The sequence below is a fragment of the Delphinapterus leucas genome, chromosome 4, assembly GCF_059928025.1.
Source record: "Delphinapterus leucas isolate spDelLeu-1000000601 "Yukka" chromosome 4, BTC_Dleu_Yukka2, whole genome shotgun sequence".
Classification (NCBI taxonomy): Eukaryota; Metazoa; Chordata; class Mammalia; order Artiodactyla; family Monodontidae; genus Delphinapterus; species Delphinapterus leucas.
This window is the reverse complement of record NC_143132.1, coordinates 98645773-98664835: the sequence shown is the minus strand read 5'-3', so window position 1 is coordinate 98664835 and position 19063 is coordinate 98645773. Positions and strand designations below refer to the sequence as shown.

General features: G+C 36.1%; 1 protein-coding gene across 1 annotated transcript in view; it reads right to left on the bottom strand.

The window, feature by feature from the left end:
- The window catches only part of ZBBX (zinc finger B-box domain containing), a 104520-nt gene that overhangs the window by 71656 nt on the left and 13801 nt on the right, over positions 1 to 19063 (bottom strand). The window contains exons 4-6 of the mRNA XM_022573043.2: positions 16736 to 16784; positions 15755 to 15864; positions 9820 to 9915 (exon numbers count right to left, since the gene is read on the bottom strand). Coding sequence (XP_022428751.2) covers positions 9820 to 9915; positions 15755 to 15864; positions 16736 to 16784 — 255 coding nt within the window. The remainder of the gene's footprint in view (positions 1 to 9819; positions 9916 to 15754; positions 15865 to 16735; positions 16785 to 19063) is intronic.

The window sequence follows — 19063 nt, the reverse complement described above, 5'->3', positions numbered from 1 at the left end:
TTCAGAGTTTTCATTTTGACAAAAATGATGTCATTAGAAGTGAATTACTACCAGGACCTATATCACAGAGAAGGAAACACAAGTCCTCAAGGAACATGTGCCAGTGGTTTTATAAGGATGGTTAACTGTTTTTGTTAGGGCTCTGATTACAAAGTGCCATGGGATTTGAGTGGCCTTCCCCTAACCCTAATTTTTCCTGGAGCCCTATTAGATAGGTAGGGGATCATCCAGAATGGGAAGTTTTTCAGAAATTGTATATTGTTACGGCAGTAATACATGTACACTAAAGAACTGTGCTTTAATTTATAGTAAAATATACTTTTTTATTAAAACTCATCAAAACATTTGCTCAAGGTATATTTATCCAAAGAAACCTCCACAGATTATTTTGCTAGCGTATTTCTATTTATATATTTATATATATACATATATATATATATTAAATACAGTGCATGATGATAAACCCGTTAACTAAAATCAACAATAACAAACCAGACTAAATCTCTCTGAGTTGGAAGCTACATAGAAAAGAAGGAATACTAAACATACCAAGCAGATAAATTTTCTCAAATTATCATGTATCTATGATAAGATGCAATAAGCCCATGAAACTTCCACCTAGTAAAACTATCTTTGCAGAGTAAAAATTATTTATAAAAATACATAACTATGAACATCCTAACCCAATAAACAAGAATGAAAAAGACTGAGGCAAGAGGTGGACGGGCCCCTGGGCTGGACAGATGGTATTTGTCAAGCGGAGTAAAATTGGAGCTTTGTTTTCCCTAGACACTTCAAGGACCAAGTTAATGACAGGAGCTGAGCTCTGCTGGAGTAAAGAGATAAGATGACCACTCTTGAGGTCAAGGAGACCTCCCCGACTGCACATGGGGGTCAAAAGGGAGGGGCTCCACCCCATAATAGGTGCTGTCAAACCTCCCACTAGCCTCTGTGCTGGAATCCATCTTGGTAAAACGCAACATGCGCAGGCATGTTGGGGAGTGTCCTAGAACAGGTCAGATGTGGGAAGAGAAGTGAGATAATTGGTCAAAGGTAAACAAAGACCTGGACTAACTGCCCTGTACAAATGATTTAACCATCTCTTTACTACACTCTTCCTCATTAGGGAGGACGCCCACACCCTTTCTCTCCAGGTGTGTATTTCTGCCTTGCTTCTGTCTTAAATAAAAAAACAGTTTCTCTGTGTTCTCCCCCACATGTTGCACTGTGTCTCTAATAATAAACTTTGTACCTGTTTTTACAGTCTTTGCCTCCTTAAGAAATTGATTTTTCAAATGGGGCAGGAGCCGGGGGAACTTTGCTTCTAGCCTCTAGCCCCTGGTAGCTAGGATTCCTGGTTTTCATTCAGGCTACCCAGGTTCGATTCCTGGGCAGGGAACTAAGACCCTGCTGCTGTCTCTCTGAGATCAAGATGGAGCTTCATCTCTCAATTTTTTCACATTATTAAAATATATACTCTATTCTTAGAGCAAATTGTTATTTTGCTTTTCTGATGAATCCACCTTTACAGATAGTCTTAGTACAAATTTATTCCCTAAAAATAGGCTTTACCATAGGGTCAACTCTGAATTTTCCATGAAAGTCAAAGTAAAAGGTATCCATAAATAAAGGACTTGACCAAAGTTTTTGTCTACTGTTAGGATCAAAAGAAAGAAAGAAAAAAGTCAACTTCAGGCCAGCTGAAAGGTAAAGAAACAAAGGACAGGAATTTCCATATAGCAGACACCAGAAAGAAAAACAGAGTTTGACTAAAAGTCCCCATATAAATACATGAAGAAACAGGAGAAAACTAAATATTTATAGGATGAAAGAAAATTGCAACAGAGAAACTCACAACAGAATCATGTTTCAAATCCAGTTCTGCTCATCATATTTCTAAAAACAGATATGAAATTTGCATAAGTAGTACAAAAATGTCAATGGTATAAAGAACTACTTATTGCAAGCTAGTTAGGAATCAAATCCTGGAAGTGTGAAATTCATTTGACTGAAGTTTATTGCTTATTCCAGCATCATTTCAATATAACTTTAAGTAGAACTTAAAGGACCCTTAGATTTACCTTTCCTCTAAACGTCTAATGGAAACCACAGGTTTTATTAATCAAAGATTTATGTGTTACTATTCCTCCTTGACACATAAGGGATAATAAAAAAATAAGCAAGTACCTGGACACAGGCCTCAGATAATAAATGCAATTTACTATTCAATAGACAGTAAATGTCAAATAAAAGTAATCTGGACTCAATATTTAGTACTATCATAAAGTAACGTGAGAGTAACAAAATAAAACACACTTAATGCCATTAAACTATTTAAAAATAAGACAATATAGCATATAAATGTAATAGCTAAAAAATAATATATTGTCAAAATTTTTAAATCACTTGCTATTAAGAAAAATAACAAAATGTGATCTCAGCCTTTCAAATTTTATTGCAACATTAAAAATTCTATTTAGAGAGCATTCTTAAAAGTGAGCCAGAATAGCAACAAGAAAACAACCTAGGAAATTCACACCTGCAATCTGCTTTCTATTTGCAGCTTTGATGCCATATAATTATACACTATATTAATTATCTTAGCAAGTACTTACTACTGTTTTCAACTAATATTACATGTATAATGTATCCAGATGGCTTAGCTGCTTTTAGCAATTATACATATTTGAGATACATGAAGAACAAATGATTTAATATGCAATGATTTGAATTACAGATTTTTAGGCATAGCAGAATAAACTCACTAATAAATAACAATCAATAGTTTTTCATTCGTTTTCTTATACATAGTAATGCTACTACTATGTATAAGTAGTACATCACAATTGACAATTTTTATCCCATAAATACCAATGAACGTAAAATATAGTAAAAAAAAAAAAGAAAAAACTACTGTAAAATTTGTCAGGCTCCATGAGAAACCTGTAAGATAATATGGGTAGCACCTGTAAATTATAAAGACTCCTCAAATAATCAGCATCAATGTGATTGATTAAAGGGTCAGACATGTGGTTAGACTAATGATTTTTTTTAAAACAACGCACATTTATTATCTCATGAGTTCTATGAGTCAGAGTCTAGTTCCAGCTTAACTGGATGCTCTGCTCAAGATCTTAGAAGGCTGCAGGCAAGGTGTGGGCCAGGCTGCATTCCTTCCTGAGTTTGGGGTTCTCTTCCAAGCTCACAAGGTTGTTGATGGAATTCAGTTCCTGAGGCTACAGGACTGAAGTTCCGGTTTTCTTGCTTGCTGCCAGCCTGAGGCTGCTCTCAGTTCCTAGAGGCTGCCCACACTTTCTTGCTATGTGGCCCTCTCCCTCTCCCAGGTCCTCTCACTACAGGGCAGGTTACTTCTTTAAAGCCAACTAGAGGATCTCTCTGTCCTCAGGGAGGACCTCGGTCTCCCTTTTAAGAGCTTTCATGTGATTAAGCCAGGTCCACCCAGAATCAACTCCTTTTTGATAACTCAAAATCAACTTATTTGGAACCATAATTACATCTGCAAAACCCCTTGACCTTTGTCACATTCTATTGGCAAGTCACAGGTTCTCAGACTAATGATCTTTATGGTCCCCTCTAATATTGAGCTTCTATTATTTTCTATTTGGATAAGGAAGAGGTCTGTATTTTTCTAAAATTTTACCTCACTGTATTTTCACAAAAGTCTTCCAAAATATGTATTACTATAACACTTTTTAAAAATCCCTAAAACCAAAAGTAACAATTTCATTAATTCTTTAGAGTCATTATCATTAAAATACTTTGTTTTCTAGATTCTAAATTTAGATGGTCTAAGAACTGCATTGAATTTTTACAAACACTATATCCTGAATAATAAAACCTAATGCATGGAGCACCTGCTATGAGCAGAATACTTTTATATTTGTTGTCATTTAATCAGATCCTCACAACATCTCTGCAAGCTTCTGAGCTTGCATATATGCGTTTTATCTTAAAGATTCTTTTAGCATAAATATTACAGAAACACCCTCTTTTCCCTTTGAGATGAATTCAGGCCACCTCTGCATTAAACCCTAGCACTGCAAAATGGCCATAAGCACATGAAAAGATGTTCAACATAATTAGTAATCGGGAAAATGCAAATGAAAACCGTAATGAGATACTACTTCACACCCACTAGGTCAAAAAGTGAGATTAATAACTGTTGGCTAGGGCACAGAGAAATCAGAACTTTCATATTCTGTTGATAGGTGTGAAATGGAGCAGCCACTTTGGAAAACACTCTGGCAGTTCCTCAAACAATTAAATACTAGAGTTACCATACAACTCAGCAAGTCCACTACTAGAGGTATAGCAACGAAAAATTAAAACATATGCCCACAAAAACCTGTCCATAAATATTCACAGCAGCATTATTCATAATGGCCAAAAGATGGAAACAGCCAAATTTAGGATATTGACATTACCTGGACTCTAAAATCATGGGAATTTATGATAATTCCTTTTTGAGGAAACATTTACTCCCCATCCTTATATTTCTATCTTATTTGTGAGACTTTGGGAGAAGAAAGTGAGTGCGCTGACCTCTGCCCTTTCTGGGTTCTCCAAGGGCTACCTGTCCAGAGAGGGATGTATTCCAGTCTAGATCTCCATTAAGGAGTTTTTCTGGGTAGGTCCTGCCCTGTCTATAACACTGGGGCGGCGGGGAGGGCAAAAAGTTCAGTTCCAGGAAATAGCAGGAAGCTGATCTGTCTGAACACCCATGCTACAACCACCAATTCTGATTGTATCGATAATAAAACTGATATTTTGATTTCTACCTTCTGACTCTAATACCTATTTCTCAATTGGTTTAGAACATGGAAAGTGAAGAAAGAGATGTTATATATTGCTCTTCAAAAATTGCGGTACACTCTGAAACTGGCCAACAATTATCTATACTGTAATCTCATTCTGAATTACATATTGTCACAAGTCAGGTTGGCCAAGAAACCAATTCTGAGATTTGCCTGCCTGACTTTTACTGGGGAGTTCTCTGAGAAGAACACCTGTGGGTGAGTGAAGGAAGCAGAATTGGGCAAAGAAGAGAGTTGAATTTTATGCAACTGCCAATCCCAAGGGAGGAGCTGTGATGGCCCATCGGAGTTGTCCCCAATTGAGGCAAGAGGTAGCTGGGAATTTGTACCCTAACATAGAGCAGTTATTGGCCCAGAGGATGGGCTGCCTCCAGGGATGGAGTGTAAGCTTGGAGGTGGCAGTTCTCTTTGGGCAAAGGCAATTCCAGGGGAGAGACTCAACTATGATACAAATGCAGGCAACATTCCAGGCAGCTAGGGTAGTGAGTGTCTCATTTCTAAAGAGGAAGATCTGGGTGGCACACATAGCATCTACATTATGTGTGTACACAGCATTTAAAACGGGTACATTAGGATCATCCAAGTAAGCAACCACGATATTATCCAAAGGGCCAGCTATGGCCTAAAATTACTGTATTATCCTGAACATTAACAGAATAACGGTAGTGTGAGCCTAAAAGCTGATACTGGTCATTGTCAAATGAAAGAAAAAAAATCGACCATTTTTCTACCAAAGTCGGAAAGCATAAATAGTATTATGATAACTGAGGTTCTGCCTGGTAATTATTTTCCTGTAGGTATGTTCAAGCAAACAAATACTCCCACTTATAATCCATATTTATGTAGGTATACCTTACTTCGTAGTTAAAAAAGTGAAGAGGCTGCATATAGATGCCTCATATTAGAAAACAAAGTCTACCTCAGTTATCTCTTCTCTCATTACTAACCACCCCTCTTCCCAAGGTCTCTCCTTTCCAGTTAAGAAAATCTCCATTCTAATTAAGAAAATATATATACCAGAATCTATTAATGATTTTATTAATCCAGCCTCCCCTTGCGCATGTCACACCTCACAATGAAATGCCTTTTGTTTGTTTTTCCCCCTGTTATCCCTTATCTCTGATTAACCTTGTCTCTTCTTTGATCTTTTGTTGTTAAAAGGAAATAGGAATTCCTGATATATTGAGGCCTTATTTCTCACCAATGTGAGGCTTACCAAGTGAAAAAACCTTTTGTTTTAACCCTTAGTGTTGAAAATCATTCTAAATACAGAAGTAGAATTTTCATCCTTGGTAATTCCCCTCATGAATTTACACACCATTTTGCAGATAATTAACTATTTCACAGAGGTTAGAGAAGGTTAAAAAAAAAAAAACTTGTGCTGAAATCACTTCCAAGTATTAATCAATCGTAAATCAAAAGAAAGACCCTTTGAAATTATGTTAGTCAACATGGAAATGGTAATAGTTTGTCTTCAATTTTTCAGGGATTTATCTCTTAAGTGAAACAAAATATGCCAGGACAAAATGGTCCCTACTGACTGTGAACTTTGTAAAGACTCACTGGTATGTAGGCTGGGGGCTGAAATGATTAACAACACTCAAAATAAGCTATTCTTCATAATAACCAGAAATGCCAACATAGGTTAAATAATATAAAGGATAGCAGTCATTAGCCTAGAATGCTTGCTTTTTATATAGTAATGCTTAATATTCAGATATAAGATGTCTGCTCTAACTTCTCAGATTAGGTACAAATTCAACAGTCAACAAAAAAATCTCATGACTTCTTTTTCTTTGTCTTCACAGTTTGCATATTTTTAAAATTGAGATACAGTTGCTGTACAATATTATATAAGTTACAGGTGTACAAAAAAAAATCTCATGACTTTGACAGTTACCAAAGTGGTGGAAAACTAAAAATGCTATGGCTGGTTAATGAGGGCTAAACAGAAAGAGGTATCCACTCGCTGCTGAACAATGGCCATCAGGCCAAGACACAACAGCATCAAGAACCTTACCTTAATGCACAGGGAAGAATGATGGAAACAAGAAGAAAAAAAGCAAGATGACTGAAAAAAAAAAACAACAAAGGGCTAAACAGTGCACAGAAATAATAAGAAAACGGCAGATAGCTAACGGGACAATGGATTAAATTCAAGATGGGATAACAGAGAATGGGTAAGACCATGATAGAGGAGCAAAAATAAAGTACTAACCGGAAAAGCAAATCTCTGAGGATGAATGTGTAGTGACACATATTACATCAGCTAGTTGAGACCTCCTATTAACTGTTATAACAGCTACTGGTCAACATAATGGGCAGGAGTCACCAATATATAGTGAGACTCTGTCCACTGTACACTTTACTAAGATCGGAGGGAGTAGGTTATATATTCTGAAATAGCTTCCTTTAAAAAAAACTTTTTTTAATTTTAAAATTTTAGTTGAATAAAATAAAGGCTCAAATTTACTTGAATTACCTAAAGAAAGATAGCTCCTTCAAAGTATTTCATTACTTAGCAATCCGGGTACATAAAATGACGTTATATACAAAGAGAGTAGTAACCATGTATGTTTAGCTCCCAATACAGGTGGTCTCTGTTTGCTCTTTTCTAAGGGTCAGCCTCACAATCTGACTTCCCCAGCAGACAATGAACTTCCCAGGAAAATCCTCAAGATAGCATCAAGTAGCAACTTTGGTCTCCACAGACTAGAGGGCAATCCAGAAGAGTAACATAAATATAGAAGATATATAGCTATTTATCATTATTTAACTTTAAAATATATACATAAGAGAATCCCTGTGTTTGAAAAAAACTCTCAAGGATTCATTATTCCTTGCTATGTTCTTTGATTTGTATACATATTATGAAATTCATTTATGTTAATTTCTAGAGATGAATGCATCTTCTACAATTAGAAATTCACTAGGAACTTAAATACCATTCTGCTATTTCTGGCTTACCAACCTTTCCCCCCCTGCAACCAAAACTAGAAAATGTGATGCTGGGATGAGATGAAGCTTACACTCAGTAAGTACTAATTCTCTCACTTCAGCACCAATTCCACATTTAGAATTTTATAAGAATATAATTTACAAAAATCATCTTCTATGTTAAGATATCTAATATATCCATTTTAATGACATTAACATGGAATAGAAAAATACTCAATGTTTACTATACATATGCTATGTCACATAACTTTTAGTAAGCATGATTTGACCCATGTCATATCTGCCTCTGGATTACAATAAACCATATCATGGCAAAGTCTGACTGTGTTTTGAAGTTGAATGTGGGGGGTGGGGGAGGACTGAGAGAGAGAAGCAGAAAGGAACAGAGTTCTGGAAGAGAGAGGGGAAGGAAGGGAGAGAGAAAAGAGAATCAGACTTAGATAAACCTTGAAGGTCAAATACTGAAGTTGAGGGAAGGAGCCATGTCTGATTCTTCTTTGTATCCTCCACACCAGCTAGCACAGTGCCTAAATTCACTGAGCAGTAATTCAGAAAATGTGCTGAATAAATCATTGAATGGAAAATTCTAACAAGAATTCACAGTGGGAAATTACACTCCTTACCCTTACAGTGGAGTACCTTTAGTTAAATTCTATATTATTTGCATATTAACAATTACACTCACTTTTGTATACATTAATTTTCATTTCCTGTGACTGTCCAGTCTTAGGATACTTCCTGAGGCAGGGGAGTAGTTGGTGGATTTCCTTTTGTTTTCCCTCCATCACTTCTGCCAGAAAGCTCTCAACACTGACTAGCCACTCAAAAGTTAACAGACTTCGGTAAATACTGATAAAAAAGTAAGGTCAGTTTTATGCTTTGTGGTTATCATGACGTGGGTCATCAGCATCTGTGAGAGCTACCAATATTTATATATGTTGAAGCAACATGTAAAGATTGAAGTCTACCAGTGACCTTTCTAAATACAGATATCAATATTAAAATTTACAAGATAATATTTAACCCTTCAATCCATTATACAAGGTACTCGACTCTCACTTTTATTTCCAGGTCCTTAAGAGGAGGATCCTAGTGTTATTCATCTGTGTAGGGTCACTGCCTAGCACTGACCCTGCACAATGAATGAAATCTATGACAAAACAATGCATCATCAAACGTAACTGGTATAATGTTATATCAATATTTAACCATAATTATTGTTTAAGTATTAGAATATTAAAGCCATCTGACAGCGTTTGAGTTTAGGCATTTCAAAAAACAACTATATGAGGATAAATAAAAGTTTGTGATATGTAGGAGGAAAAGTAGAAACCTGAGAGATAAGCTTATTTAAAAAATAGTGGGGGGCTTCCCTGGTGGCACAGTGGTTGAGAGTCCGCCTGCCGATGCAGGGGATGTGGGTTCATGCCCCGGTCCGGGAGGATCCCAAATGCCGCAGAGCGGCTGGGCCCGTGAGCCATGGCCGCTGAGCCTGCGCGTCCGGAGCCTGTGCTCCGCAGCGGGAGAGGCCACAGCAGCGAGAGGCCTGCGTACCGCAAAAAAAAAAATAATTAAATAAAGTAAAATAAAAAAATAAAAAATAGTGGAGGAGGACAAATAAAAGACAAATTTAAAAAAAATAAACATGAGAAGAAAACAAGAGACTTCTATTTATAAACTAGATAGAATACTTAAAACAAATCATGTGTTCATTTGAAACCACAATAGATAAAAATATTGTCTAATTTTTAAATGTCAAGTTCACAGATAGAATGTGTAATGTAAAAACTCTAATCAAGCTAAGTGTTCCAGGAGCTATATTAAAGCACAGTTTAAACAACAAAATAAAATCCAGATTTGCATTCAGTAAAATAATTTTAAGTTATATGTAAAGACTGTAGATAATAGAATTTTACAAATTAATGCAAATCATCCTAAATTCTAGATAATTAAACATGTTTTATATGTCTTTGTGTGGAAACATTTTACAAATACACTGCAAGTAAAGAGTTTTAAACAGTCATACCTGCAAAAGAGTTGTTCTATGGAGTTTCAGTGCCCCCTTTTGATGAATTTTAGCAAAGCATCCTGAACAATAATCTTCTCCACATTCAAGGCATACCTTAAAAGATATTGAAAAATCATACAATCTTATAAAATATGACTTTGAGAAAATACTTGCATAAAAAATTCATTGCTCTCATCTTTACTTCTCCAATTACACACCTAGATGTCAGCCGAATTGAGAAGCCCAAGGAAACGGGACAACATTTGTCTCAGTTAAGATGTAACTTTTAGAAAAATTAACTTATAAACTTTAACTACTCTCATAGCAAAATAAATATAATAGCTGTAAGTAGGTTTTAGATATATGTGTTAGGTGCATGTATGTATGTACAATTTCTGAATAAATCACTAAAAAAACGGCAACCTCAGATCAAACTTCTTAACCTGGTAAAAATTAACAGCAATATCTCCGGGTCAAAACTATTTCATTATGAGTTCTTTTATCTTTCTGTATTGATTTACATGACACAATTAGTTTCAAAGGATGTGTATACTATTTGTCTCCAAAATTCCCCACAGTCTTCTTTGAACGGCACTACTTCACCGGTGATTCTCAAAATGTTGTTTTAAAGCATTCTTAGGAGATTCCTCAAAGGAAAAAAAGTGTAAGAAAAAAAACTGGATGGATCTTCATCAACATGTCAGCAATGTTTATGATTGGTGAAATGATTACAGACAAGTGTATATTTGTCTTGCAAGTTCTCTATGGTGCTAAAATGTCATTCTTTAAATTTGCGGATAAGTTGGAAAATGTGATATATCTCTACCAATGATGGTGCCAAGCAAGGGTGAAAGTGAGAAAAGGAAATGGAATTTTTACTGCAGGAGTAATTACTACTGTGCAGACGTACAGCCACTCTAACACCCTTTACAGTATGATAAAAAAAAATAGTGCAAATGGCTAGTAGCCCCCCTTTTCTTGAGTTTGGCCTAGGTTGAGAACATCCAGTAGTACAAATAAGAAAGCATGAGGCCTGGAGAGACAGTGTCAGAAAGTCTGTGCCAAGGAACTCACACTCCCTTTAGCTCTCTTTCATTTCCTCTCCCTTTAGGGTGCCCACCACCCTTCTCCCCCTCCTTCCTCTCCCCTCTCTCAGGGTATAATAAGCATAAAGCAGCTGGGGCAGACTGGGGAGAGACAGACCAGGTTCTTCTGCCTTGTACGGGTCACTGGTGACCTGATGCGCAATTCAGTGACACTTCTCAAACTGTACCATGCATACAAATATCCTGGGATTTCCTTACAGCGCACACGCTGGTTTGGGAAGTCTGGAATGGGACCCAAGATCCTGCATTCTATTAAGAACCCGGGTGATGCCCATGCAGCTGCTGGGTGCAGACCACACAGGGAGTAAGAAGGCACTAGAGTGTATTGGATGAAGAAAAGGAGACTAAATTTAGGGGGGTATAAATTAGGAGTTTGGGATTAACAGATACACACTACTATATATAAAACAGATAACCAACAAGGACCTACTGTATAGCACAGAGAACTATTCTCAATATTTTTTTATAACCTATAAGAGAAAAGAATCTGAAAAAGAATATATATACAGGGCTTCCCTGGTGGCGCAGTGGTTGAGAATCTGCCTGCCAATGCAGGGGACACGGGTTCGAGCCCTGGTCTGGGAAGATCCCACATGCCGCAGAGCAACTGGGCCCGTGAGCCACAACTACTGAGCCTGCGCGTCTGGAGCCTGTGCTCCGCAACGGTAGAGGCCGCGATAATGAGAGGCCCGCGCACCGCGATGAAGAGTGGCCCCCACTTGCCACAACTAGAGAAAGCCCTCGCACAGAAACAAAGACCCAACACAGCCAAAAATAAATTATTTTTTAAAAAAAGAATATATATACATATATATATCTATCACTTTGCTGTATACCTGAAATTAACACAACATTGTAATTCAACTATACTTCAATAAAAATTAAATAAAACCCAATAAGAGTCCATCAATTTTTTAAAGTTGTATTGCAAGTTCCCACATGATGATGCGGTTACCTACAATAATGTAGCCATGTTTATTAAATATGAAATGATTAGGACAACACTCCAAAAATAGGTTAAAAGAGTAGGAAGTTGTATATAACTAAAATGAAGCTAAAAAGTAAGGGTCAAATAACAATAACAATATCCACAACATTCAGGGAGCACTTACTCATTGTTCTAAGGGCTTCGTATGTTCCATCTCATTTAATTCTCACAATAACCCCATAAGGTTAGCTTGACCATTGTACCTCCATTGTGAAGATGAGGCAACAAAGGAACATAATGATTGAGAATTTGTCCAGTCATACAGCTAATGGAGCCAGGATTTCAACCCCAGAGTCTGGTTCAAAGCTTAAGCTCTTACCCAAGACCCACATTACTCATAATCATTGACCATTAATTTCAGTATTAATCATTTATTAGAAAACCTTCATAAAATCTGCAACAAAATAAAGCCAAAATGTCAAATGATTGCATGGTCTGGTATTTATCAAAACCCAAATGTATTTTTCAAATGTGATTATAGCTACACAGAACTGGATTTATAATTTTAGTGGAAGAAAAATAAATACTATCCCTAGTATGGGAACTAATCCTAGCCTTTCAACTCCTGTTTCAAGAGCTATAGTCTCTTAGAGAAATGATGATACAAACATTATCTAAATCCGTAATTTTTAAGTGAAAAATTAAAAGCTATAATTTCACATACACATATGGAAGTATTACTGTATTAACGTAGACTTCAAAATGTATTCTACAACATGTCAGCTAATATTTTAATGAATTTCTCATAAATGTTCGGCACCATTTTTACAATGTAATATAGAGGACTGAGAGTCAGTTTCAGCATATAATTCTAAGCCAAATATTTGCTAACAATAGACTTTCAATGAAAGTAGCCAAACAGATGTTATACTGGAAGATCAAAGCTGGAGTCACAGAGTAAGCTTATATATTTTGTTATACAAGCATATGTGGATTTAAATTGGGTTAAAATGACCGCCAACTGGAAAATCTTTTTAGGTAGTTTGTATAACTGGCAGGAACATACTAAAAATGTGGATAAGGACGCCATTCCACCACAGATGCTTCTTTGACGATGGAGTACTAAAGTGCTGTTTTAGCAAATATCTTTTTAATTTGTTCAAGGCTAGATCACTTATGCTAAGCCTTCAGAATCCATTTGAGTTTAATTAAAGTATCCACATTTGCCAAATTAATATGTAATTTTTAACTATCCATTTCACTTTTGTTATGTAGAAACAGCCTAAAGCCACTGGAATTTCTTTTAAAAATAAGAAATCTGCAAACCTGGGGTTTTATTTTTACCACCAACATATATGAATGCAACATATATAAAATGTGCCAACAACAAAAGGCATACAATTTACTATCTCTTCTCAATGTGCTAGGCACAATGCTAAATACTTCACATGCATTAACCATTATCCTCAATAACTCTGAGGTCGTTATACTACTGTTACCCGTTTTGTCCCATTTTACAAAGGAGAAGACAGAAACAAAAGAATTAAGTCATTTGCTGAAGTTCACATAGCTAACAACAGGTAAAGTTGAGATTCAAACCCCCAAAATGTAAGCTCTTACTCCCTACCTCCCATCCCTGTACAATTTTCCCTGATTAAGGTCCTGTCATAAGATATAGAAAGCTTGACTCTGATTATCCAGTCAGCATGACCATCTAGAATGATGGAAGCTAAGAACACAAGGTAACCTCAGAGTTCAACACTATAGAGTTCATTACATCTACCGAGCTTGAGTTTTTAAATAATTTTTGTGCTTTTAACAAATACCATGGGATATTATTTTCATTTCAGATCAAAGAACATCTTTTCTTAAAATCTTAGTAAATCCTTTAAGAATGGTTAGGGCCTAAACCCTGACTTCTATTTACAACAGTTTTCAGGCAAATCAGTTTTGTAATCACTGCACACTTCATCACTCCCATCTGCTTTCCAGCCAAGGCACATGCCATTTATACTGTCCGGGAATGTCCTTTGCTTGCTTTCCCTTCTCTCTGGAAAAACAGATCCTTTATTTCCAAGTCAAATCTTATCTACATATGCCATATTGTTTGAACTCCATGGCCTTTAAAAAGTGCTCAACATAGAAGAGGATTAATAAGAAATATTGACTCATAGCTCCTATGCAAATACTTTTTCAGATCATGAACAGTGGCATCCAACAATTCAATTCTGCCATAAGACCCTTTTAGCTTTCATACTTCAAACTTCAGGAATATTAGCATTTGTTTATATTTTCTTAACTTTTCTGGATAGGTATAACTTGTTAAAATTCCACCATCATATCAAGTAAGGAGAAAAATAGTATGATGTAGGATGTAAAAGTAAGAGCATTATACCAAGAGCCAGGGTTTTACATTTAATATTATTAGTGCTTTATTAGACTTAAAGCACTCTAACTCTCTGAGCTCAGTTAAAACTGCCATGAAATAAGGCTAGTAATACAATCTTAAACCAGAAGTGATTATAACTAAATTCTCTGAAATTTAATAAATATTAGTTATAGTGATCCACAAACATTAGTTATAATCAAATTCTTTGGGGGAAAACTGCTTCCTAGGAATGTATAATATTTTAATTGCAAAATATATTGGATATCTTCCTTTCAGTTAGCTTCAATGATAACAGTGTTTTCAATAACAGAAACGCTTTAAAGAAATGACTCATTCAACAAACATTTGCTGAGTACCTATTAAATTGCAGGCATAATTCAAGGTGGTAAGCACACAGCAGGGAACAAAAGTAAATCCCTACTCTCATGAAATTTACATTGTGGGTGAGTGGAAAATAAACAAATAAACATACACTAAAGGGTGATAAATGTTATGTAGATGAATGAGGCAGCTTCACAAAACTATAGAGAGTCATCTCAGCTGTTGCTATTTTATAAAGAGCTGTTAGCACAGGCAATGTTTGAGTTGACCTTTATTGATATGAGGAGACCTTGGGGGGAGAAAATTTGATGGGGAAATATTAAGAGTTGAATTTTGAACACACTAAATTAGTGATTTTGGTTAGAAATCCAAGTAGAAGTGTTGATTAGGCAGTCTGAGTTGAAAGTTCAGGGGAGAGATATGAGTTAAAGATGTAAATTTGGGAACCATCAAAATAAAGATGGGCTTTAAAACCAAGAGAGTAGATGAAACTACCTAAAGAACAAGTATAAACAGACTAGAGAAGAGGCCTGAGGACTAAGCCCTGTGGCACTCCAACGTTAAGGGGTCAAGAATACAGAAAAACAACAAAGCCCTACACAGAAAAATACATACCATATGATTCCATTTATATAAATTTCAGTAGGTTTAGCACCACTACATGTATGCTGCTAAAAATCAGAATAGTAGTTGGTTTTGTAGTGGGAGTTAATTGGAAAAGGCACAAGGGAACTTTCTGGGGTATTCTATTATCTTGATGGGGGTGTATACATTTAAAATTTGTCCATTTCACAGTAGGTAAATTATACCTCAATAAAAAAAAAGAGAGAGAGAGAGAGAGACAATGGGAGGAGATAATGTGATGACAGCAAGTGTAGACAACTCTTTAGAAATGTTACTAAAAGGGGTACAGGGGGAGATGTGGGGATCAAAGAAGAATTTCTGTTCCAGTTTTGGTTCGAGAAATACTGCATGTTCTTGTGCTGATAGGCACGATCCAAGGGAGAGAGGACAAAAGTTAGGTGGTGTCTTTAAACAAGAATGAGAGGATGAGATTCAGGGCATCGTGTAGCATTGGCCTTTCCTGGCAGCCTGCACACTTCACCCTTAGTAATGATCATGAAGAAAAAGACATGGCTACCAAGCAGGTTAAGTCGGGACAGGTGTATGAGCCCGTGTGAAAGTCTGATCTTACTCCAGTGTACATACTAGCAGAGCGGCTTTGTTCTCACACTGCCCACAAACCTTCCCTTTTATCTTGGGTTTTTCATGTTCAGAAGAATTTGCCATTTTATAATTAGATGGTTGTTTCACTGGCTCTGAAAGGGAAAAAAAAGACCAATCACATTAAAATACGATGTTCAGTTTTCTGATTGATAAAGGAAATTATGCACATTTCTAAATTCTCAAACAGTATATAAATATTAGTTGCCCAATAAGAATGGCATGTAGCCAAGTCTAATCTTCCCAGTAGACTAGGGAGCCCACAGTCCCCCTCCCACCCACTGTGACCACAGGGCCACACATATCCACCCATATCCATTCTGCTGTAAACTCAGTTGAACTGGACATGTAAAATTACAGAATGTTAAAAACTACGCTTTGGATAGAATTCCCATAGTGTTCTGCCCCATCTCTGGATCAAACTAAAGCCCACACAGAACAACTTCTATAATAAATGTTATATATATTTCTATAATTTGTTCTATCAAATTATCTTAACTATCCAAATTAAATGTTTATCCTCTATTTTAAAAATCTTATTTCTTTTAGAAGTACTGTAAATTCAAATTTTATTTTTGGTTTTTGCTATTTTCAAATAATGTATTAAAATATAAAGCAATTTTCAATATTCTTTTAATTTCCCAGAGTAAAATTTCAATCTATAATTTTATACTGCTAAAATTTTCTTCCTAGAGTTTAAGGAACAATGCTATGAAAGTCCTCACTTTTCAAAAATACTATTATTATGATCATATCCTAAGTTGATTTTTGACATAAAATAAGCACCCCTCCCCAAAATACAGATGAAATATATTTTGAGTATCAAAGATAAAGAGTCACCATTTTGGGGTTTAGAATCTTTATGCTGCATGAACAGTTCTAGCACTTAAATTTTCTATGTAATTCAAATGTAAAAAAAAGAAATTATACCTTCAGCATCTAATAATACAATGGTAAACTGTTTACCTTGAAGCTGCTCCTTCAGTAATTTTAAGTTCACTTTTCCAGCAGAAAGCTGTATTAATAAAATAGATATTGTATGTCAGGTATACAAACTCAAATAAAGTTTAAGTTACTAATAAAAATATTATAAAGCCATAACATTTTGGTGCATCTTGAACAAAACAAACATTTTGAAAGAATAATATGAGATCTTTAATGCATATATAGGAATTTTAATTAAATCAAGAGAAAATTCATAAAAGAAAAATATATTTTGGAAATATATATAAACCAGTTTTTTTTTAAATGTCACAAATTATCTTTAAACAAAAATTACATATCACCATGAAATGATTTTAGGAAAGCACTAGCATTCAGATATTGTAAAGGCTCAGTAAGCCTTTTCTATCTCTGATCTTTCTGAAACACACAAAGCCTAATATTTGTGTAGACTGAATCTAAGCTGAATTCTGACTAAGCTATTCTGCTCACATAACTGTAGAAGCTAATATTATTATCTTAATTGCCCAAATCAGAGAACCACATGTTTAAGCATCATAGGCATAACCTTCAAATATATTATTTGTGATCCCTGACTTTCCCAAGTTGTAGCCAAAAAAATTGAGTAAGTAACAATTATGGATAGGTATTTCAAATAAATAATCACTTAAAATCCTTGGATCTTAGGAGTTTAAGAAACAAAACAGACTCTCCAATTGCACATACTTGCCTTGGTCTTATTAAAACCAACGTCTGAAGTACACACACATTCACGGAGCATGGCGCACACTTATACACACACTGTCAATTCATGCCTCATTTTCAATTTTCAATTTGCATGCTCAATTGCCCAATTTGTACATGAGAATATGAAAATAATGGTTGCCTCTATGTCTATGGCTGTACCAACTGCAGTCATCTTTGAAAATTTAGGCCTAATTATTTTCAGTGAATCTAGTGCTTTTGCTTCAAAAGGGCATTTGTTTGTTCCCATTCTTTAAGGAGCTGCTCAAATGCTATGTACCAAACACAGCAGACAATAGAATTGAAATAATCAATTTTTATGTGAACCACACTTTTATTTTTAAACTGGCAGTGTTGTACAAGTTACAGATAATTTAATCCTATTTTTTATAACCAAATTATCCAATACTATTACCTTAATGATACATCTGAATTGCAACATGATCTATGTGTTTACAGGCTACCTGGGCAGAATGCATATACCAAAGCAAAATGAATTCATTATTAGGGACATGTTATACTTTGTTCTTGTTACTGTGAATAATATTTTTCTGCTCTATGAATATAGCCATATTTACTTCATATGAATCAAACTGTATACAAATATTTCAATGAACAAACTGCTAGCTTACTATTTTTAGGCAAATAGAATTTCCTCCTAAGTCTGATTTTTATCTGTTGGGGAAAGAGATGAGGGTGGAGTAGGGTTGGACCAGGGATACACACACACACAGGCAAACACCATAAAGATATATGGATATGCATATGTGTGTATACATAAAACACCAGGAATTCAATATACTGAAGCCTATACCTTATTAACCCACTTATGACTCCACCAGGAGATGCTGAAGGGGTCCTATCAGGAGTCAGGGCAGCTTAGTGTCTCTACCACGCAGACATATCATCTGGGCCCTTGGGGTCAGACTACGTTGTATTCATCGGCCTCCCTGGCATTCACAAATGCCTCCATCCTGCCACTAATGTCCTAATCCACCGTGCTGGGCCCACACTCCTTCCACAAGCCACCTTTTCAAACATCCTCATTCTTAATCCAATTAGCTACTCAACCTTTGCCATTCTCCACTACTTGTCCTTCCGTCCAGGCTGCTCTGCCCTTCCATGAAGCCCTTATTAAAGAGTCCTTTATCTTATGCCTTAAAAATTTCCTTAAAATATCTCTTCCAAAAGTTCACAGTAACTGGACCCACCTTTCCTCACACTCAACCTTCTCCACAGAACTCTCCAGAGGAAAGAGCTCCATTTCTACCCCCTTTCACTCACCAGGAGAGAAGGAAAATGTTCTCCCTGTTTGCTCCCCAGTGCTGCTTCCAGAATACTGGTCCGCTTTCACCAATACGCGAAGTTGCCTCTACTGAAGGTCCCCACCATCCACTTACCACCTTTATCAATACCCAGGATCCTCTTCCACCTGAAACCTCAGCAGTCTGTTCAGTATTTCTCTCCAGCACATTTCTGGGTGATGATCGTGGAGACTTTACTGTCCATGTTCACCTGATATCCTGATGCTGAAAACCCTCCGACATGCTGACTGCTATGAACATCTAAGTGCCTCCTCAGCCACCTGACCATTATGACCAAACCTTG